This window comes from Medicago sativa, chromosome 8 (genome assembly GCF_051527215.1).
Source record: "Medicago sativa cultivar Bolivia chromosome 8, Bolivia_mono, whole genome shotgun sequence".
Taxonomy (NCBI): Eukaryota; Viridiplantae; Streptophyta; class Magnoliopsida; order Fabales; family Fabaceae; genus Medicago; species Medicago sativa.
In genome coordinates this window covers 14783387-14806311 of record NC_140756.1, presented here as the reverse complement: position 1 = coordinate 14806311, position 22925 = coordinate 14783387, and the positions used below count along the sequence as shown (strand labels likewise).

The 22925-nt window shown below is 34.0% G+C and overlaps 3 protein-coding genes and 1 pseudogene across 5 annotated transcripts in view; 2 read left to right on the top strand and 2 right to left on the bottom strand.

The window, feature by feature from the left end:
• Positions 1–378: 378 nt before the first annotated feature.
• SPL2 (E3 Ubiquitin ligase family protein) lies at positions 379–6376 on the top strand. The gene is made up of 6 exons (XM_085739307.1): positions 379–759; positions 2383–2484; positions 4087–4257; positions 4384–4505; positions 5421–5540; positions 5777–6376. The coding sequence occupies exons 1-6, from the start codon at positions 394–396 to the stop codon at positions 6057–6059; spliced, it is 1164 nt and encodes a 387-aa protein (XP_085595433.1). The 5' UTR covers positions 379–393; the 3' UTR covers positions 6060–6376.
• A 662-nt stretch (positions 6377–7038) lies between these two features.
• Positions 7039–9063, bottom strand: LOC146897243 (GRAS family transcription factor). The gene is given in 2 exon segments (XM_085739306.1): positions 7039–7280; positions 7282–9063. Coding segments are annotated over 2 exon segments (1695 nt in total). The 5' UTR covers positions 8935–9063; the 3' UTR covers positions 7039–7238.
• Positions 9064–15119: 6056 nt separating this feature from the next.
• The window catches only part of MIA40 (Cox19-like CHCH family protein), an 18292-nt gene continuing 10486 nt past the window's right edge, over positions 15120–22925 (top strand). For 2 of the 3 annotated variants that reach the window (XM_085739304.1, XM_085739302.1), the window contains exons 1-3: positions 15123–15592; positions 15721–15752; positions 16153–16278. In XM_085739304.1, the coding sequence (XP_085595430.1) occupies positions 15484–15592; positions 15721–15752; positions 16153–16278 (267 nt within the window). In that variant the 5' untranslated portion in view covers positions 15123–15483. Of the gene's footprint in view, positions 15593–15720; positions 15753–16152; positions 16279–17567; positions 17907–22925 lie in introns of those variants that run through there. The other variant, XM_085739305.1, reaches the window with a different exon arrangement.
• The window catches only part of LOC146897242 (uncharacterized), a 3994-nt pseudogene continuing 678 nt past the window's right edge, over positions 19610–22925 (bottom strand).

Genomic DNA, 22925 nt, shown 5'->3' with positions numbered 1-22925 from the left:
ACGTTTAATTAATCGATAAATATTAACCGTGAAAATTAAAAACTCCAAACTGAAACAATGACTAAACACACGAGAGATGAAACTTCCCCACAACGAAAACAAACATAACTAAATATGAATGATATTTTTTAGAAATCATGATATACAAATACAATGTTTTAAGTATTCAATTTTATATTATAAACTTGTCTATTATTTTCTATTTATCTTTTTAACTTGTGTCCCAAGACACATGTTAGCAATATCTTTACCCTTATTCATAATACGACCATTTTAGCAGTTTATTCATCATATTATTACTAACGCCTAAGCACGAAACGACGACGTCTAGCTCCTTGTCTTGTTCTTCAAATTCCAATTTCCTTCCTTGTCTCACACACAAATGAACAATCAATGTCCTCACAAGAGCAAGCACTAGTCTCTCTCCTTTCCCAACTCGCCCTATCCTTCGACGGCGCCGTTTTAGGTTTCGCCGTCGCTTACGTCGCCGTTCGCTCAATCCGCAAATTCACCCTCACCTCCGCCGCTCTCCGCAAAATCACAGCCGCTCCTTCCGTCTCCGTTTCTGACCTCCGCTCTCTCCTCACCGAAACCGATGAAAACTCCGACGGAAACTCCGATGAGGGTAAAATTGTAATTGTTCGTGGTACTATTGATGCTAAGAACGCTGTTGATGGTAGTTGGAAGACGTTGTGGCCTGGTGTTTTGGTTTCGAGTGAGTCCGGGGATAAAGGTGTTGTTCTTCAACGAACTCAAACGGTAACCGTTTTCATTTTATTTTATTTTATATGTTATAATAATAATAATAGGGTTTTATGAATATTAATACGTACATGATTAAACGAGTTAATCTTCATTTTGGTTCCTAAATGCGTGAGGCATTGTCCCTGACCTGTATTCGTTAAATGTATTGAAAATGCAAACATATCAGTAAGTATTTCTTTTATTAGTCATTTAGGTCGTCAAATGTGTTTTTAGGTAATCAATTTAATCCTGTGATATGTTTTTCGTTGGTTAATTTAGTCTATTAAAATACTAACAAAAGAGACACTAGAGATGTGTTTGCAATTTCGATAGATTTAGAGACTATAGTGAACTATGGTGACAGTGCCTTACATGTTCTGGGGACCACAATGTCTGTTTGTTCGTCGAATGATTATTCAAGTGTTGGGAAGTGGGAGCAGATTTTGTCAATGTTAAATTTATACTTGGGTTTTGGAGTGCGAAATGAAAAAAAATGTGATTTTGGGATGAAAATCATTTCACACTTTATACAATAAAGAAAAAAAAAAAGCGGTGGAAAGTACAACGGAAACCATTTTAACTCTGTTAGTAACTTTGGTAGAAAATTGATTTCACTTGGGGTTGTTTGGAAATTGGGGGGGCTTAGTTGTGCTTATTGGGTAAGTGTGTGATTAAAAGTACTTTTAAAAATTACTTATTTTATGTCTACAAGCACTTCTTGACTAAAATAGCTCAATGGAAGTGATGTATGTTCGTATGTTTTTAATCTGGAAATAAATTTGATGCAAAACTTTGCAAGTTTTTTCATCTCAAGGTAAAGGTTAGTTTATCACTTTTCGCAAATCAAAGGTTTGGAGGAAACACCAATTTTTTATTGAAGTAAGCAAAGTAGCAAACATCTGCATTTTTTAGGTTTAATTACATTTCTAGTCTCTGTAGTTTGGCATTTAGGTGATTTTGGTCCCATCCGTTTCAATTGTTAAATCAGGTCCTTGTGTGACACCTTTAAATCAATGAGATTTATTCCAATCGTTAATGCTTTGTCTAATAGCTGAAAAATGTTCTCATATTGTAAGCATTTTTGAGCAAATGTTTGCAACACTGTTTACCTAAATATCCCTTTGCCTTTTAATTTCCAAATGTTCCGTTTCATTTCCAGCTACTCCACTAAGTCACTTTTATCTTCAAACAGCTCACTCCCGTTTTCATTGATTGATTTTCTTCTCACTGAGCATAATATAACGAACCTTTGCTGGTTGAGTTGTTTGTTGTGTAGCTGTACTATCTTCAGATTCCTACCTGTAGATTCCCCCTTTTTGTCTCATGGATAAGTTTATTTTTGAAGTTCTGGCCATAAGGTGTTGTTAAAGTGCGTGTCCTTATAGTTATTCTTTATGTATGATGGTTTGGAAGAAAATTTGTAGCTAGTTAACATTTAAGAAATTTGAAAGATCTAGTTTTGGTGATATTTGGCAACCCATTTGGCATGAGAATATATAGTTTTCCTGTCTTAGAGAGACAGCATTATTTTTTCACTGTTTAAGAGAATGTAAATTTGATTCCAACTTAATATTCATGCAATTTAATTTTGAATTAGCAGACTAACTTATATATTGATATACTGATTTTTTCATGAAGTGTATATACAATGAATGGAAGGGCTTATTTGGATGGACTTCTGATCTTCGAGCCATATTTCTAAGATCTTGGAGACAACAGGAGTCCACATCCTTAAGAAAGGTAATGCATAACCTTGTTACTTATGTCTCATATTGTATCCAAAGTTTTTGGTATAATCTTTTCAAAAGATTTGAGTTTTGCGGGATAAAATTTGAGACTGGTTTATTTAGACAAGTAGGATATGTAGGTTGCGTTATCATATTGGACAAATTAGGAATCAATAACTCTTATTTATGCTACCATTGAATTCCTAATCGCAATCAAATAATGAATATGGTAAAAGATCATCTAAGATAGTTCGATACTCTAAAAGGCTTTGAGATACAAGGGTGGTGAGAATAGGAAACAATTTCTAGATATTTCAATTCCAACACTTCCCTCAAACTAAAACTCACCGAGCTCTTATTAATGTCATAATTAAACATATACTAAAATAAAATAAACCAAAAAATATAATGTAACGGAAAACAACAACGCCAGGATTGGAGATTGGGCAAGAGTGTCTTGGACTAGAGTAGTAACAGGGTCATACTGCATCTTTGGCGAAGACAGGGATGGTGTGAGTCAACAAAAACCAAGCCTTATCCCACTAATAACGGGATAAGAAAAATCAATATTTGGTATGATTGTCAGTGGACTGTTGGCTGACCTGTCAACATATGAAGATAATGATAAAAAAGTAGAGATGAGCAAAGATGAAAATTTGATAAGCTCCTAAAGATGCAGTGAAACAAATAAACACCTCCCAAATCCAAAATAAGTAAGGAAAAAGCTGGTTTGGACCTGAAAACACTATGGATAGGTTAAAAGACAATCACAACACAATGAAAACCCTTTGGAGGGGTGTGAACCAAGAAGAAAACGTCAAGGTTCATCAGACTGGCCACAGTGAGGTAAGTGAAGGAGACCTTGGGTTGAAAGAGGACTTCACATGCTTTCTCACTCATAGAAGAGTTAAACTGGTCAGTGGTGCATGACAGTGTGTTGAAGCTTTGGCGGTAATACAACTTCAGGACCTGGCTGATCGGGATATGTTATGTTAGAGCTGATGGAGTAGCTACGAGGGAAATAGAGGAACTTATTAGAATATATGAAAACATTTTATAATAGTTTAGAATATCTTAGTTTATATCGTAGAATTATTTTCATATCTTCGTTAGAATATACAAAAATATCTTATAAAAGTACTTATGAGGGTAGATCTGATACCCATGGTCGTGGAAGAGAATGAGTAGAGAATAATCTTGGTCCAAAATTTCAAAGGCAGGAGTTTGTTTATGAGAAGAGAATTATAGAGATAGCATCATTACAAAAGAGTTCTAGATTCTAGGGAACTCTATAATTGAATAGTAAGGGAACAGGTCATAGAGATGGTACTGTTTTGCTATCATGTTAAGTTATAGATACGAGGAAAAGAGAGATCAATTTCTGAAGAATAATATTCAATACTGATCTATGATGTGCTAAGAGAATAAAAATTTCTAATCCTGTTTATACTAATACTAGACTCTCGAGTCTTTACCATAATCGAACAAGGAAACAAATCATGAAATATATAAACTACCCCTAAAAGATTGTCTAAGTCGTTAGATATATGATACAGTACTACAATAATGACGTTATTAAATATTTCTAGATATTCTAACGATGTTTTCATTTTAGATCCCTTTTGTTCTCATTGATGTTGGACGGCCGTCAAATCCCGAATATGTTGTTGTCAACATGGATGGATCAAGCCATCCTTTACCTCTTACAACAGTTTACCATAAATTGCAACCCATAAATCCTCCTCCTTATACTTTCTTGCAAGCACTTTTTGGGCATGAATATCCGGTAAGTTAATATTCCATAAGTTTGATTTTGGAATTTTGCCTCGGTCTCTTGTCAGATTGTTGATCACTTGATCTTTGGTATATCATATATACTGAAATGTTAACATATGATGTTTTCTTTCTGCAGGTTGGATTGCTTGATGAAGAGAAAATTCTTCCCTTGGGAAAGGATGTCAGTGCTGTAGGTCTTTGCAGTTTAAGAAATGGAATTGCTGAAATCAAGTCTTGCAATGATCTTCCATATTATCTGTAAGTTTCTTTTCCTTGCAATAAACTGTTACAATATTGATCATGGGAAACCATGTTTCATTTGGTATTTGCCAGGCGTTCGGTAATAACTATTAATAGTGAAGACTGTTTCATTTTAAGGCAACTTGGGGATGTTACTTTTCTGTACTGATTGTGGTCAGTAGGAAATATATAATGGAAAATGTCAGTTTACTCATATGCCATAGATGCAGTACGAGTATCCGATACTGCAATACATCGCTCCTTGAAAAATACAGGACACTGTACGGTTAGAATACATATATACAAAATAAAAAAAAGTCAATATAATAAATATATTATAGCAGTTCCTTGATTTATTTATTTATAAATATGCATATCCGATACAGCAATATGTCGCTCCTTGAAAAATATAGGACACCGGGTATGATTAGAATACCTATATAAAAAAAATAAAACAACTCACAATATAATAAATATATTATTTCAGTTCTGTGATTTATTTATAAATATGGTCTCCGATACTTCATCGACACATATCGGCTGTGTATTGGAGATTATCGAGTATGATAGGAGGAAAAATGAAGTATCCGTGCGTCATAGCTAGTAGAATCACCACCATTTTGTTTTCTTCTGTTTTGTTTTTTTAATCATTATCTAATTAATTTTTATATTTATATTGATGAGCATGAGAGGAGAGTTGGCATCTATCTGTGTGATTTTAATTGAAGTTGTACATTTTTCGTACCAACAAGTAGGGAAGCCATCTGTGAAGTATAAATTGCTTCTGGTGAAGTATAATTTGGCAACTCAACAATTTTTTGGTGATGCATTAATGAAGACTAGTGCTGAATTATTGATGTTTTTTCCCTCCCAATTGCATGTTTGAGCGCATGTAACTGAAAAATATCAGAAAATGATTCATGTTTTTTGTAGGTCTGAGCTGAGTAAAGATCAGATGATTGTAGATCTTTCCTTCAAAACTAAAGTACTGTTTTGGAGTGGTATTCTTCTTGGTTCAATGTCAGTTGGGATCATCGGCTATGCGGTTGTGAGGTATGTTGGTTTTGAATTTCGTTAATCATGGCTGACTTTAGAATTTCCTGTGACTTTGGTTGGATAAACTTTATCATGATGAATCAATAGACTAATTTTTTATTTTTTTTAATTTGGTTAACAAAGTGATGGCATTAATTTTGTCAATAATCAGAAGAATTGCTCAAATGATTTAAAATAAAAGTATTATTTTTAGCGGTTATAATTGATTTGAAGACAAATTTTCATTTTCTAAGGAACTGGAATAAATGGAAACAATGGAAGCAACAAAGGCAGCTCCAGCAACGAAGGCAACAACCCATTGAACCTGTTCCTCCAACAGATGATGAGATTGAAGATGTTCCAGATGGACAATTATGCGTTATATGTCTGATGAGGAGAAGACGCTCTGTTTTTATTCCATGTGGGCATCTTGTATGTTGCCAAGGATGTGCCATTTCAGTTGAAAGTGAAGTGGCACCTAAGTGTCCAGTTTGTCGGCAGGAGGTTCGGGATTCAGTGCGAATTTTCGAATCTTGAGTAGACAGAGGCCAGTTTTCCTTTACCGTGACAGGAGGCTTCCATGTTTGTTAATAGCAAATGATGCATTTAATTTGGATAGATCTGTAGCCCTAGTATTTTATGAAAACACATGAATTTAGCTAGTGTAGATAATTGAATATGGTTTGAATAGGGCAGTCGAGTGTAAGTCATAGCCGGCTTCTCACTGTACTGGTTTTTTCCAGAGGAGTTTAAAGCTCCTCTAAAATTGGTAGTATACTCTAGGGAGAAAATGTTGAATATTTCTACTGTTTTTAGCAAAATCAATGAGGTATACTCATGATCTTTTACATTAATTCATGAATTTTAGTAAACTAATGATTTGTTACGAATGTGAATCTAATTCCCGTAGCTGGTTCCCATTAATACCTTAAGTTCTTCAATTTTCCTTAGAGTGAGAGCTCATTCTTAGAGTTGGTCCTTATTACTTGGAGTTTCAAATGTGAATTTTGCGATAAGAATGCAAACTAGAAGAAACTAAGCTTAACTAGTAAGAATGTACATGGTTGAAGAGGTGAAGAACGAGAACGTGTAATCCAAAACTGACAAATATACCACTTGAATATTGTGATGAGAGATTGAGAGGTTCATTAAACATTCTGATTCTGTAACTAAATTGAGCAATTTAGGCGTTGACTGAGATTCATATTGCAGTACCTTTTAACAGACACATCCATGATCCATCCTTATTGCGTAATATTGAAAGATTTCCAATTTTCCTGGTTGCAGTGTACACATTTAATTTCACTAGACAGCTATAGAGTGAACCCTGAAATGTTCCTTGTTACCTGTATTACTACTCCCAGTTTAAAGATAGATCTGAATATACAAGTGTGACTTGCGAAATACAGCTTTATGTTTTTGTTAGACGGTCCTACATACTAGTTAAGGGAACATGAGTTTTATTGTAATGTTTGACCTAACTATGAATCAATACTACATTCTGAATAGCTATCAATTTTGAATCAATACTACCTTCTGAATAGCTATCAATCATTACAAAACATACATCAAATTAAATAATTCGTAACTCAATATCATACAAACATGCTTATAGTTGTAAGTTTAGCATAAGGAAGAACTACATTGTGGTGAAATAATTTCATCATTGTGGCAACTGCTACTTTTATACAGAACTCCAAAACCAAGCAACCTTGCTTAAAGCCTTGCTGTCAATGTTGAGCTTGAACTACTCTGGTTGTTTCTCCAGTTTCCACAAAGAACAGAAAGAAACAGGTTGGCTCTTCCACCATAGTTCCACACTTGTACTATTTTCTTCTACTTTCATCTCCCAATTGTTATCATACTTCCTTAACAAAGCTCGACCTCCATCAATTGCATCCTCTCCAAATACTTCCCCTGCAAACCCTGCTTCTTTCATTCTTTCACACCATTTTTCTCTCCTTTCGTTCATTTCACGCTGGTTTGTCAATGCTTTTGCAGCCTCACCTTCCATCATTCTCCTTTCATCACTGTCACGGTTTTTGAATGCCGAACTGGTTGAATCTAAAAACCTCCATAAGTACTCCACTCTTCGTGAGAATCCGGTGGCAAAATCGCCACAACTACTGCAACAACACTCCACGTTGTTCTCACTTAATATTACCCCTTTAGGCTCCATGCCTCTCAACACTTTCAGAAACTCACTTCTTTCATCAGGACTGTTATGATTCAAGTGATGCAACCTGAACTGAGCACAGACAATAAGGGTTTCATCAGGGGACGTGTCAACACTTTTAGCATTCAATGTCTGCAATGGATGATTATCAAGCTTTTTTATCTGCAGATTGACATTTAAGGATTGAGCATAACCAAGGAGTCCAGAAGAGAAAGTATCACCACATGGACCTACTGAAAATGGGGTCTCCATATTTTGGTCATTTTCAATGGATGAAGAGGCATTAACGACAGTAAGGCGAACAAGAGGAGGAGGTCCACCAGGTCGACGACTCAAGGCCTCTAGAAAAGTTGGCCATTGCACACCATGAGAGACTCCAATGTCAAGGATGTGAAGGGTGCGCAAATTGTTCGGCTCTTCAGCTAGAACTTGAAGAATGGAAGCATTTGCTATGTTACTAGGAAAGGAAAACCAAGGGCTAACCTCGTAGAACTTCAGTAATGATTTTTGGAAGAATCGCGGTTCTGTAGATGCAAAAGTTATAGTCCCTGATGGGGTAGATGACGAAGATGAAGATAAATGGTGTGTCAATGCTCGAAGACCATGCGCTGCAAGCCGGTGGTTGGCATCGCCGGTAGTTGAGGCTAGCTCATGTAGAACATATAAGAGATGTTGCACACGATTCAGATTTCCACCGGTTATGGCTACAGCACAAGGGTTGAGCAACTGCTCAGCCCACCTACCATCCTTATTGTTTCCATTGTTACTGTTATTTCCATTGGCCTTAGCTGCACCTTTCTTGTTCCCACCAGATTTTCTAACCACCGTCCCTTCAAGAGCTGCATCTCCATTATCACTTTCATTCATCGGACGACTCTTAAGTCTCTTGTTCTTTTGGTTTTGTGGCTGTTTTTTGAGACTTAATTCATCTTCGGCATTTCGTTTCTTCGGAAAATCTGAAAAGGGTATGTTGTTAGAACTATTAGGCTCAAGGGATGTTATACTTGTGGTAGTACTAGCAGCAACAATGTTAGTTGTGCTGTTTGTGGCATTAGAAGAATTAGTATTGGCATCAATTTGGTACTGGTTACTTATATCTTGGTTCTGATTCCATATCTCATACTCTTGGATGTAACCATTGTTATATGGATCATCCAAGAATGATGGAAAGAAAGAGACAGAACCTTCAAGCCAGTCAAGAATGTGATCTGATGTTGGATTTGGTTCCATGGTCATTGTAATGAAAAAAACAGAAAAACTATGTGATATTGAAGAAGAAAGTTTGAAGGGTTTGAAGAGGTTAGTAGTATTGGATCATTGACCAAAAACAAGAGGAAGATAGGTATTAGATCATAGAACCAAAGACTTTTGAGTTCAATAGTTTCTAACATGTACTTATAAAATAAAGCATAGAGGATTGATATTACCTAGTAGGGACAAATGAGGGAATTTTCTAATTGTTTGTGTGCTGTTTGGTTTGGAAGATGTGATGTTTTATTGATGTTTTTTAATGGTTTACATAGGCAACTAGCAAACGAGGTTGTCTCTTGTTTATGTTGGGTGGTTAACTTGTTCTTTTTGTATTATATAGGAGATTCATATATACTGTTTAAGATTGAATTTATGAGTTGAAGAATATGATAGGTTATTACAAAACTCTAGCCGGCAACCAATATTTGACTAATTTCATAATTCTTGAAAAGTTTATGTCTGGATGGGTTTATGCAACTTTTTGTACTGTATTTTGTTGTTAATAGGTCATAAATTAGTATTTTTAAATTGTGAAAACAAAAATGATAGCAACACATTATTTGGCACCATTACTCAATGTACTATATTTAATTTAATTGATTACAATTTACTGTACATAGATTTTGTCGAAGGTTTTGGACCTTCCTAATTTAGAGGGACTGATTTTAATCTCAATTAAATTAACAAGAGATAATGTGTTGAAAATATGTACTACCACATTCTTAAAATATAGGACTCATTTGTCAAAAAAAAATATAGGACTCAAAAAATTCATGTACCTTTTTATAACGTTTTTAACTACAGTACATCCGTATTTATTGTACAATTTTGTTTGTTCGTATATATTAATAAATATTATGATGGAAATAACCTAACCATATCTCTTAAAGTAGAAACTTGAAAAAATAATACAAATTATTTATAAATTTAATACTACAATCAAGTTTCTATTTACAAATAATATATTTAGAGTAACTTTAACTATTAAAGAGTCTATTACTAAAGCATCAGAATTACATATGATTTTAGACAAAGTTAAGTTGTTGTCTTTCCTATGGTTAAAAGAAAATATATTTACTTTTGCTTTTGGCTATCATGATTGGCGGTGTTACCCTCTCCTTTGTATGAGTTTATTTCTGTAATTTTGTCGGTAAGATTTCCCGGTTTTCGGGTACCGCTGTGTTGGCTTTCCTCTCTTGTATTTAACTTTGTGCGTCGTCCTGTAGCACTCCTTGTGCGAGGTCGACCACTCCTGATTTATTAATATAATTCATTTTGGCTTGTAATTCAAAACAAAAAAATAGGTAAATGAAACTAATTGAAGTTAACAAAATTTCTTCATAAGTTAAAATTTTAAACTTATTTTTCTTTGGGTTGACGGACATGAAATCTCTTCCGTGTAATGTGTGTGAAGTGAAATCTCAACCATCCATTTTTAATACCACATGTGGTTTTTGAAGGATTTAAAAGTGAGGATGTACACCAAACACTCTTCAATAAAATTCTAATGGAGAGGATTTGCTCCCTCGGTTGACTTGCTTTGGCCTTTATTTAGGAGTTTCGAGGAAAATGGAGGCAAGAGTCTTTGTAGAGGGGATAAAAGGAAATAAATGATATTTTTTGAATTGTTATAAAAAATCTCCCCAATACGAAGTAAATTTTTTAAGTTCCTTTGTATAGAGAAGTTTTAGTTTTATTTGGAAGAATAAACCCTCCATACAAAGTGAAGAACTATAACACCTAACACATCCATTTCCTCTTCCCTTTCTCCTAAAATCTCAAATTCTCTTTCCCTCTAACTTAAGAACAAAGCCTACTCTTGAGTCTTAAGTATTCATAAGATAAGATAAGATGAGATAACACAAAGGTAAGCTTTTGGGTCTTTTCGAAAGGTTTGGAGCATGTCAAACTAATTCTAAGCTGTCTCTCAAGTATTGTAATTAAATAGTTGAACTCAAGTGATTAATTAACTTTGACAAAACTAAATGTAAATGTTTGAGTTTGAATCGTGATTGAATCTATTTTTTTTGTTGTAGAATTTACTTACTACTAAGCCGAACTCTAAATTATCAGTCCTCATTTCTCTTAGGAAGGAGAGTGCCATATGTAACTATCTATTATCCATCTCTCTCACAAATTCATCTTTTGTTTTTGAAAGAAATCATCTTTCTCAATATAGATATTCAACACAAAGAATGATTTAACTCAATGTAAATACGATTTTGTGTAGTCCTATAAATACAACTTAATTAATAGTCGCAAGGACAATAATATGTAGGAACCAAAATTTAAACTTAATTTCATACTTTTTCACACTTGAAAGACGATTTGGCGTAAAAAACTGTAACCCTAGTTTAAAACAAAATTGCAAGAGGACAAACTGATAAGAAACAAAACAAACACATCAAGAAAAAAAATCATTAACGTTGATTTGCACATTCATGATCCCTTCACGGAACTTACTGCTGTAATTTCCTCTAGCTTGCTTTGTTGAAAAACTCAAAGGATATCAAAAGCAATCTTATACCAAGTATTTTTGTCTTATACTATATTTTAATATTAATTAACACTGTTAGTTTGAATGAAATTTTTTAATCTTTATTATCCAAATATTTAATGGTAAGCAAGCTAAGCGTGGCGTCGCTTCATCTCATCTTTCAACTCATATTGTGTCTTTTCAATTTGTTTTTTTCTTTCATATTAAAACTCATTTTATTCTCCAGTTACTTTTCAATCACAAGAATATTTTAGGTGTTACATACTTTGTTTAATTTACTATATGGATGTACCATTTTTCAATAATAAACAAGGCCTAGCTAAGTTCCAAGACAACTACTAAATTAGGCGTAGGAAAGCCATACATGAGAGAACAAATATTTTGAGGACGATCCAAGAGTGCGAAGTCAAAAATATACTTTAAAAGAGATTTTCTTATTTTAAATAAATGAACTTTAAATTGAACCTTTTTGCTTATATAATAAGTCTTTTCTTTTTGAAAAGAATTAGTCACTATAATACGAAATAAGTACTTCATTCTTTTTTCTGTCCAAAAAGGTATTTCATTTTTTTACTAGTTAAATAAGTGTTTTATGAGGTCTAAATTGATAACTTTTTTTTTAGTTGTTGACCAAAGCCTAAGCGTATGTTTAGATACGCGTTTTCTCATAGCCACTAACGATTGCATGCTTTCTCACCGTGAAAATCAAAAGCTGCTATTTATAGCTTTAACGTCAACGTAAATATTCGGCATGATTTTAGAGCCTGCCACATCGTATCCAAACACCCGTTAAATCAATTGCTTAGCATTAGGCCTAGCTTTGCTGGCTGCCATAATCTACATAATAATTTGCTTTCCTCTAGGTATGAATCTATGATCCAAAATAAACATAAGAAATTACTGGAATACAATGATGAGTTCATTCCAAATATGAAAGGATAGTAGTGATGTGAAAAGGATTGTTGAACATAAATGTTTGAAATATACTCTAGTAATTAGAGTCAATGATAGCCATTACATTCTAAAAATCGTTATCCACGAGCATCTTAATACCTTCAAGAAGACCTCAAAGCTCATCTTAACATGGGAGAAAATGTTAAGTTTATTAGAAAAACACTAGCTAGTTATATGTGCATACGTAGTTTCATCATGAATCAAACCAACATAAGGTGCATGCTGCATGCATGCAAGCCTGAGGTTCAACAAACTAACCCGTCCATGCACAATTAATAACATGCAAGCTATGATGTCCAACTAAAGTCTTTTTGAAGGATTTTGTTGGAACAAAATGTGTTTAACATTACCCTTTGAGTTTTGATGATAACAAGGTATTAAAAATTGTCAATTGGATATGCTAATATTTGTTCAAGTGTGTAGAACCATAAACAAAAATTTAGTGTCTTTAATTCAAGTATAGGTTCTGAAGAACAAATGAGAGCAATGAAATCTACAACAAGGAAGCTTGAGTTGCAAGGAAGCATCTGAAGAAAAGAGGTTCTAAAGTTAAGAGGTTCTGAAGGTCATCTGAAGCTGACGTCATCAGAAGCGCTCTCATCAGAAGCTGGATACCAGAAGCTGACGTCATCAGAGGTTCTGAAGATCATTCAGAAGCTGAAGACTAGAAGTTTCAAAGTTTGTTAAATGTTGTTATTATCACGCCTATCATTGCAGAAGAATGGAAGCCTGGAGCAACGACTAATTCAGAGGAATTTTGAAGGCATTGGATGATTATCCACTGTAGCGCTGGAAAAAGGACAATAATACAATTGTACAACCACTATCCCCACTACTCTGTTTTGTGTCTGCAATAGTACAAGAACAACAACTGTGACTACGCTGGTATTCCTCTATACATGGAATGGATTTGAAATTGCTCCTGCATAGGACAATAACCAAATCAAGCAACAGATCATTGGTGATTTGATCAAGCTTCAAACGACTCTTTTTGATGTGCTGACAATCAACAACGTCTCTTTCACATCTCTATATAAAGGAGTGAAGACTTGAAGATTTCCAAGAGACTCACAACAATTTTACAAGTGCCAAAATTCTGCTGAAATTGTTTCACATCAAAGTTCACTTAGAATTTCTTATCAACTTTCATATCTTAGAAATTCTAGAGTCTTAAGAGTCTGTATCTGATTTGTATTGTGAACACTACTGATTGTATATCAAGTGTTCTACCTAAAACATTTTCTTTGTAATTCTGTTTGAATAGAAGTCTCTTGTAGTTGTGCTTGAGCATATGAAGTCTCTTGATTGTGTTCTTGAGCATAGGTAAATCTCTTGCAGTTGTGCTTGAGTAGTTTGAAGTCTCTTGCTATTTTGAGCAGTGAGTAGTTGTAATCAGATATTGATTTTAGTGAACTCTCCTTGGAAGTGCAAGGGGGACATGACTACTTCTGGTTTGTGGAAGGAACCTGTATAATTGCTCCGTGTCTTTCTTCTCTCTCTCTCTCTCTCTCTCCCTCCCTCTCTCTCGCTCTCTCTCTTTCTTTACTTATTCTCTGCATTTAGATTCTGAACATCACTTCAGAAGCTGAACTCTATCAGGTTCTGAACAATGACTTCAGTTTTAGGAGAAGAAAAAGAAACCACATTTCAACCCCCTTCTTGTGTTTTTCTCACCTTAAGATTTTACTTGGATGACAATGATAAATCATTAGTCAGTATCCAAACAAATTTGTAATATATCAAGAGCATGGAACATCGAATATCTTACAAATCTTGATGGATTCATGCAATAGCCACAAGTTATTATTAGATGTAAAATAGTTAGTTACAGTAATTATTTAAGTTAGACTAAATAACACAAGATGAATTTAGTCTTTGACGAGCACTCCTTAGACTAAATTACCTAAGTAATATGCTGGTCACTTAGGTATTTTAAAGACTAAGCCGGGAAAGCTAACACTTATATGGACTCCGTCTAACTATAAATCAGTCCAAAAATAAGTATCTAAACCATTCGCAACCAACTTCCTTAAGTTATCATCAAACCACCTATCCATCTCCTCACCAACACTCCTACAAAGATCCACCAAACTGACCTCTCCCTTCCACCCTCAATCAACCACCCCCTAGCCTCACCATATTTGGCCATCAACAATTTATACCACATACTTCCCTTTTCAACCGACAACCTCCAATACCACTTACCTAATAAAGCAATATTGAACTCACAAAGTCTCCTTACCCCCAAACCTCTAACCTCGTTATCCATACAAACTGTATCCCAATTTACCCAAGAAATATTTCTAAGATTCTTACATTCCGCTCCTTAGACTAAATTTGTGTAATCTTTGACGAATGAGATACATCGGATGAATTTTTCACTTTCAACCGTATTATCATAAAATACCTAAGTGACCACTATTTGTTTTTATATAAATTTTTTGAATTTAAACCGTAGTTTTTGCCAAAAACACAATTATAGTGTAATTCCAATAAACTTATTGTCAATCTAAACATGTATATATAAGTTCAATAAAAATATTAATATGCATAGTCAATGTAAAATTTATACCTATGTCCACTCAAATTTCGACAAGCAAATAATTGGGTACCCTCTCTAGACTTATTGTAGGTGAAAAAAAAAAATCTATTTTCATTCTAACTAATTTCATCTTATTTAATGTTATATTTTAAAAATTCATTCAAATTTTATTATCATTAAACAATTGTCATAAAAAATTACATGAAAACAAAGGGTTATACGAAATTTTTCTCCTATAACTCTTCTGAATTCGATTGGTTAGTCAAAAAATTTCTCTTCAACTATAGTGATCTTAGTTCAATACTCTAAGAGACAAACAAAAATGAATAGAAATTTTAAGAAATAGAGAGATCTTTATTCAACAAAAAGTCACTAAGTGTAATTAAAGGTAGAAAATTGGTTTAGAATAAACTTTTTTGTTTGGGGGAATAAAAAAGGGGTTTAGGACTTGACCAAAAAAAAAAAAAAAAAAAGAGGATCAAGAAGAAGAATTGGGTTTTGATATTTGAATCTTGATTATTCAACAAGTACAATAATCAAGATGGGTCAAGCTGAAAGCGCGGAAGCACAGCCACAAACCACCACCACCACCGCAGTTGTTTCAAATTTCAGTTCCTCTGATTCCACTTCCTTGGAATCTGTCATCGCAGGTTCATTTTCATTTTATGTTTATGTTTCTTTACTATTTTTTCACGTTTCATTTTCATGCACTCCAGCTGTTTGTGTTAATGTCTAGCTGAAATCTCACTTCAATTTTGTTTCTGTTCATTTATTTCAGAAGCTGCAGCTTATGGAAGCCAAAACACCGAGGTTTGTTTGCGAGTAAACCATCAAATTAGTCCCAAACTTTGTAAGGCTCCGTCAAATAAGTCTCGGAAATTATGATTATTTCAAAAAGGTCCCTGACTCTGTTAAATTGTTAATTAGGTCCCTATATTTAACCACTTGGTATCACGCTAGTCCTTAACTTAACAATCATATTTGGTCAAGGGCTTTCAGAAGGTCTAATATGGGTAAAATTTAATAGAGTTGAGGACCTTTTTGAAATATTCATAATCTCAGGGACCTGTTTGAGAGCGCCCTATAAATTCGGGCCGAATTTGGTAGCTTACTCGTTTGTTTGTGTTCATTTTAACATCAAATTCAACTTTGGCAAGTTGGTTGAATGAATAAATCAATGAAAAATTGGAATTTGATTGATTTTCTTCAGAATGTTGAGGAAATGGCTCAGAAAGCTCTTGAATGTCCTTGTATTGCTGACTTAAGAAGTGGTCCTTGTGGGTTTCAATTCTCAGAGGCTTTCCTTTGTTTTCTCAAGAGTACTTCTGAAGAAAAGGTGTGTCTAATGTTTTGCTTCATAATTTGTTTTATTCTTACAATGTCATTAGTTTTCCCGATTGTGTTAGAGTTTGAGTTTTTGATTCCTGAAAGAAGAGGTAGATACAGTACAGTGTAGTACAGTAAGTGTGACGTGCGACTGATTTGGCTGTTGGTTGTTGAAAATTCCACAATCTACATAATCAATTTGACGTGAGACTAATGAATTGAAAAAAATCGGCTGCTGATGCAACCACAATTGCAACCGTAATTATATAAAAAAATCTTGATTTCGCAGTCTCAATCACGGCTGCGGGCTGGATTCCGTTCGCTTTGTTTGCACCCTAAGAGCCTTGCAACAAAGAGGCCTGTTTGCCTGAGTTCTTATTTCTATTTTTTGAAAATGGTTTTATAAATAATTTTGAGAAACTTCTTTTTGGAACAAAAATATTCTATTCGATAAGATTAATTTGAAAAATGATTTAAAAGGTGAGCAAAAAGAAAAAAACATGTCTGGAAAATTTGTTTCACAATTTTGTTTAGAAAAAGAAGGGTGCAGGGGTCAATGGCAGTGGTAGACTAGAGGGCATTTGGCAGCAGCAGATGCTGAGTGGTAATGGTGGAGGTTATCTGCTGCTGGCAGACTAGAAAACACATAACCAAATAAAATGTGTAAACAAAACAATTCTAGGTTGTTTTTGTTTTTTGGTTCTTATTAAATACAAAAATTGTTTTGAAAACAAGTTTTAATTTTAATGGAAATACAGTTTTTAAAACTGCAATTAAAAAAGGTCATGCTAACTTGTGCCCTTAAGGCACATGTTAAGGTTCCATATATAGTAAAAATATTTATTACAAAACATTAATTTTCAATCTCTAAAAGAATAAATTGACACAATTTCCAAGACAAAATTTCCACTTTAGGTTGCTTAACATGTGCCCTAAGGGCACAAGTTAGCATTTCCCATTAAAAAATAACCGTAGATTATGTTTTCAATTTTTTCACAATTTCGTTGTCAGTCTTTCTACTGATTCTTTCAGCATCTTTGGATAAAACTTGTCAAATTTTTTAGTACCTGTCAATTTTTAATCAAATGGCTTGGAACCTAACAACTCGGAAGTTGTGGTCATTTTTTTCCCCTTCCAATTGTTGCGTTGTTTGGCGCTTCTACAGAATGGCACATGAATCTTACTGTTGCAACATCAGTATGATTAGTAATCATGTAGCAACACTTTTAATTTTATTTTCTGGTATTGTATTTATATTCTCATCAAGTGTTGAAATGTGCTATTGCTCCAATTTTGCAGGGCTCAGACTGTGTAAATCCATTTATTGCTCTGCAGAGTTGCATAAAGGCCAATCCAAATGCATTCTCTAAGGACATTCTTGGCGAAGATGAAAGCAAGGAGTCGGAGCAAGTCCAAGAGTACAAAATACTTCCTCCAGACTGGTCTAAGGAATCTCAAAAATCGAAGTCAAGGCTTTAAAGGAAGAGTTGTGCTCTACTCAAATAACAGTATGACAAATTCATTTAAAATTTTAGAATTGTATTAGCTTTGCATTATTGAAAATGTTACTGGTTGGATAAGGGCCTGAAATATGACATGTCTTCAGAATTAAATAAAGCGTTCCACCTTATTATTTCATTTTTTTTCCCTGTTTTCTGAGATCATATAGGAAAGTGTGAAAACAGAAAATGGATGCAAACAAGGCGGCAATTCTATAATTGTTAGTTAAAAATAGAAAAAAAAAATCAGAAAATATTTTCTTAAGTCGATCTAAGCCTCAAGGTGCATTTGCATTTTCTTTTTTAAGAAAATTATCGAATTCCTTGTCTGCTCCGCATTGGGATTGCGTTAAATGAGTAAACCTTGCTTACCACGATATTATGTTATCTGGTGGATGAATACGAACAGTGATTGAATATCGACATGGACGTGAAAAATGAAAATTTCCTTTTGAGGTTCTATGATATTGAGTTTTGGTCCATCTAGTCAGAAAGAGTTTAAATGTGCATAAACTTTAATTCTGAAATGAAAATTCATGAGAAATAAAAAAGATGTCTAGTAAAAACAAGCACCAAAATATAGTGCTCTATATTTCAACCTGTACGTATGTACTCTATTCCCCGAGCCTTTTTGATTCCTATTGGTGAAGACTTCGGTTTATTAGTTGCGCCGCAGTGGCTATCTCAGGGCCTACTAGGATGACCTACCACTGAAACAGATTGCAAAACAGTTGTAGATCTTATCCATTCCCCTAGTTCTAACATTATGGAATTAGGAGCTATTATATGTAGATGATTGTAAAAGAATTATTGTTAGGTTTCCCAATCTTGAGATGAGGTTTGTTAGGAAACAAGCGAATCAAGTGGCTCATCAATTAATGAATTGGTCCTTTGATTAATCTATTAATGAAATGCCTTTTTTTTTTTTTTGGTACACTGCTTTGAACTCTTTTATTTAAAAACAATTTTTGTTAAGCTATCGGTCTCTCACTCAGATATATTGCAGATCTTAACCAAAATTTGAACAAAGGAATGTGATAGGTAAATTTGACAATGAAATTACCATAGGAGGAAATCGTAAGTGTTCATAACATGTTGGAGTTTACAGGCATATCAGAATAGTGTTTCTCTCTTAGTAAAAAAATTACTACGACTAGCTAGCATGCACATGCTCGTTTGTCCGCTTTTATATGTCTGTTATTTTCCTTTCCATCTTCTGTTTTTATTCTATTTACAGAGATCTATGACTATGACTTACAACTCAGTGTTGTTGACGTTCCTCTTTCAAGTTTGAAGCGTTTATATATTGAAAGTTACAATTTGTAAAAAATGGCTATACCAAAACTTGATATTTCCTTTATATATAGTAGACTACAGATATAATATAGATGATTAGTGATTGGTTTATGTAGATAACAAGATAATGTGAGTAATTAACCTTTGTTCCATTCCTTCCCCTTGATAACTCCTTTAAAATGTTCAAACAAACATAGCATTAAGATTTGCTGCTAGTAATTGTAACTGTTGCATCATTTCCTTAAAAACAATGCAATCAAGCTTTTTCTTTATTCCTCTAGTAATTTCAAGAACATGAAATGTAACAATAGAAAATGATAGAATCCTCCCAGTTTTGTTTGGAATAAAACACTTTTGAAACGAAATTGTCTCTGAATTGAGTGAGCAAGGATTTATTTACGAATGAATTCTAATGGCTTAAGGCCATGATAAACTTAAAATTAAACGAGGGTTGATAAACCTTCAATTACTTTAAAGTTTAACAAGACTGTTTTCCTTGTTTTCAATGAATTATTTGCAATGGAATAGTCTTAGAAATAAACACCATTGCGAAATAACAACACTACTATTTAATAACACACAACAATCGTTCCATCAATTGTTTACAACAATTTAGACATGTAAATTAACATTGTTCCAAAACAACAATGCAATTATTAACAACACAGAAAACAAAGTGATAACTTAAAAGGCCTTAACTTATTCTTCCAGTTTGAGAAGGAACATGGAGCTACTTTGAAAACAGAAAATTAATTCACCAACACCCTCAACATTTTTTGTCTGTCTTGTTCTGATGCATATTCAAATAACAAAAATGAGAACAAGCCTGTCACAAGTTGCAGTGAAGTGAAGTAAACTATCATTCTAGGAGACTTAAGACAGAAGTGGGAAAGCATACCTCTTTGAAATTGAAGGCTTTGATCCAGAATGAGGATCCATCAAGCTTAATTAATCTCAACATTAACCAATAACGCCTTCTTACGATATAACCACATGTTTTTCACGAATGGATTATTCATTTTACGTAACTTTATCGTTCGGATAGTCTTCAAATGCTTCAATCCACTGGGAAATGCCAAGTTTATGCAGGACCGAGCTTCAAATTCCACGAGGCTAGGCATTGCTCCTTCCTTAATATCCCATTCTTCCAGATTCTCCAAATTCCAGAATCTTAGCACTTGAAGTTGCGGAAACCCTCCCGAGGCACAATCCATCTTTTTGTCTGTACAAGAGTCGGCATAAAAACACAATGACTTAAGCATGAGCAGGTTCTTCAACTCTGGCATAGGATCAACTGATAGTTTTGAAGCTGACAAGGTGAGATCAATGAGATTTTTCGGAAGGAGGCTCATTCGAAGGTTTTCCTCTAATCTTCCAAACAGCCGGATGGATGAGAGATTGTTCAGCTCTGACATATTAATCAATATTAGTTTTTCAAGATCACCACTTTCATTCACTGATTTAAGTGTCAGTGAATGAAGCTGTTCAAGCTTCACAATCTTTTTTGCAAGTGTGTCTTGCAGCTCTAGCTCTGGTCCATTCAATTGGAAAGCTAATTTCAAATTTTGAAGGCTCTTCAGCTTGTGAAGGTAATCAAGAAGTGGGCAACTCCCATACAAGAACACCCCCAATAGTGTGTGGAGAGTTTCGTTAAAGTTTCCACTCGGCTTGCCCTCAAGTTTACTTCGATATTTTTGGGGAAGATACAATTTCTTCAGTTTCTTTAATTCCCAGATTGAGCTAGGGATGTAATTGATACATGTATTCTTTAAATCTAGTGTTTCCAGCTCCCGAAGTTTGCATATGCATGGGGGTAACTCGTCCAAGTATGTCCATCTTAAGCTAAGATACTCGAGATTATTGAGCTTACTTAAAGTCTTAGGTAACTCTGGTTTGTCCAATTCATCACACATTGATTTCATTTCAGCTACGTGCTCTGAGCTCGTGTCCAGATGTCTCAGCATGCCTTCAACACTTATAATGGCTGATGTGATTTCCTTATCCTCTGGAATAGGGGGGATGGTTGACTTTTCTGCAGCTCTATCGATGAAAGTTAAGTTGTACTTGAGCAGGTTATTAAACTCGGTTACAATGAGCTCCATCTCCTTTCTGAATTGACGTGTAACAAAGGGAATGTCCATCGTGAATTTCTTCAACATGCCAAAAGTTTGAAACCACCATAATTAGTTGCTAACGTGGATCTCAGCATCTTTAATTAATTCTTCTGCTACTATTCTCCAGCACTTTTCTGTTTCTGTTTCTAACTGAAGCTGACTCAAGTCCTTGAGGAAAGCTTGCAGTGGAAGCAAGAGATATATAGACCATCTCTCTTCCATGCCTGAAAATAGGTCCATGCTCTTCTTTATCAATTCATCAAAACTTGCAGAAGGCTTATTCTGCTTTTGGTTTCGGACTTCTACAAAGTTATGGACCTCTCTAGCTACGGGATTTATCCTCTTCAGTTGTATATTGATCCAGTCATTGATCTTGAACTCTCCATAAACATATGAATGTCTTTGGCTTTTTCATCTTTCTTTTTAAAGTGATCTTTCAGCTTACTTTCAACACTGTCTATTTGTCGGAGAACTTCTTTAATCGTCATCGATCTAAAGATAGCGGTAATAGGACCCCAAAACGACCTGGGCTTTGTTTGTAGTACTCGCTGCAACAACCTTCTGCTTTACTAACAACTTGTCTTGTTGATATTACCCATTGATCCTCAGCTTTGCTTATTAGAAGATGAATTTACCCTTTTTTTTTTGGTGGTGGTCGGGGTTTGAACCTCTGAACTTGCATATATTATGCATTGTCCCTATCAACTGAGCTAAGCTCACGAGGACAAATCAATTTACCTTTAATATAAAGTGAATATTTATCATATTTTCTGCAAATTTAGAAAATGTATAACTAGAATTTCGAGATTATTTCTGAAACCCATGATTTTATTTTATTAATTAATCCAATAATTATTAACAGGGTCTTGTATTTTTATTTTTTAGTTTTATTTTTAACAAGTGACTTTAGGACACTTGTTATCATTTTCCTATATATGGTTGAGGGAATTAATTTTAAGTCCATTTGCATTAATTTTTTTTTTGTTCCATAATATATGGGATGCCAAGTTTTCGTGTACTTTTTGTCCTTTCAATTTGACCATAATTTAAACTACTTTATTTATAATTTTATCCTTCATTATTCAAATATTGACTTTTGGTTTAGTTCCCTTTCTTCCAATCTTATCATCAATTGAAATTATTTTATTTACAGTCATATCATTAACTTCTCAACTAAATAATTACATTTTTTTCTTCTTCTAAATAATCATATACTCCCTCCGTCCCTTAATGTAACCCCCCTTTACTTTTTTCACATTTCTTAAGAAAAGTTGTCAGTGTAATTAATATGTCCGTTTTGTGTGTTAATATTACCAAATTGTCCTTTGTTTGTATATGTATTAAATTTGACTTTTCAAATTTCAAGATAAGTTAGTAGTATTAATTAAGGGTATGTTTAGGAAAAAATAATAAATGCATCTAGTAATTTGAAAAGGGGTTTAGATTTAGGGACAAAAATAAAATCAAATGGGTGGTTAGATATAGGGACGGAGGGAGTAGTATTATTTTAAAACTTTGATTATATTTATTACAGAAACAGACAGACATGCATGTTCTCTAAAAAAATAAAAAAGACAGACATGCATGTCAAACATTTGTATTATGAGTATTAATCATGTATCAGTCATTAATATTTTAGTCCTTGCAACAACAATGGTTTGGTTGCCTTGGGGCTAATCCCCTTTCCCCTACCTCTGTTTTCTAGATATACAAATTCAAAGAATATGTAAAATTATTTATTTTATTAT

Excerpts from the sequence above, each read along its gene's own strand:
- SPL2 (XM_085739307.1), top strand. The coding sequence starts at position 394 with ATGTCCTCACAAGAGCAAGCACTAGTCTCTCTCCTTTCCCAACTCGCC. Across the intron at positions 4,258-4,383 it reads TTTTTGGGCATGAATATCCG|GTTGGATTGCTTGATGAAGA; the intron begins GTAAGTTAATAT and ends TTCTTTCTGCAG. Across the intron at positions 4,506-5,420 it reads AATGATCTTCCATATTATCT|GTCTGAGCTGAGTAAAGATC; the intron begins GTAAGTTTCTTT and ends TGTTTTTTGTAG.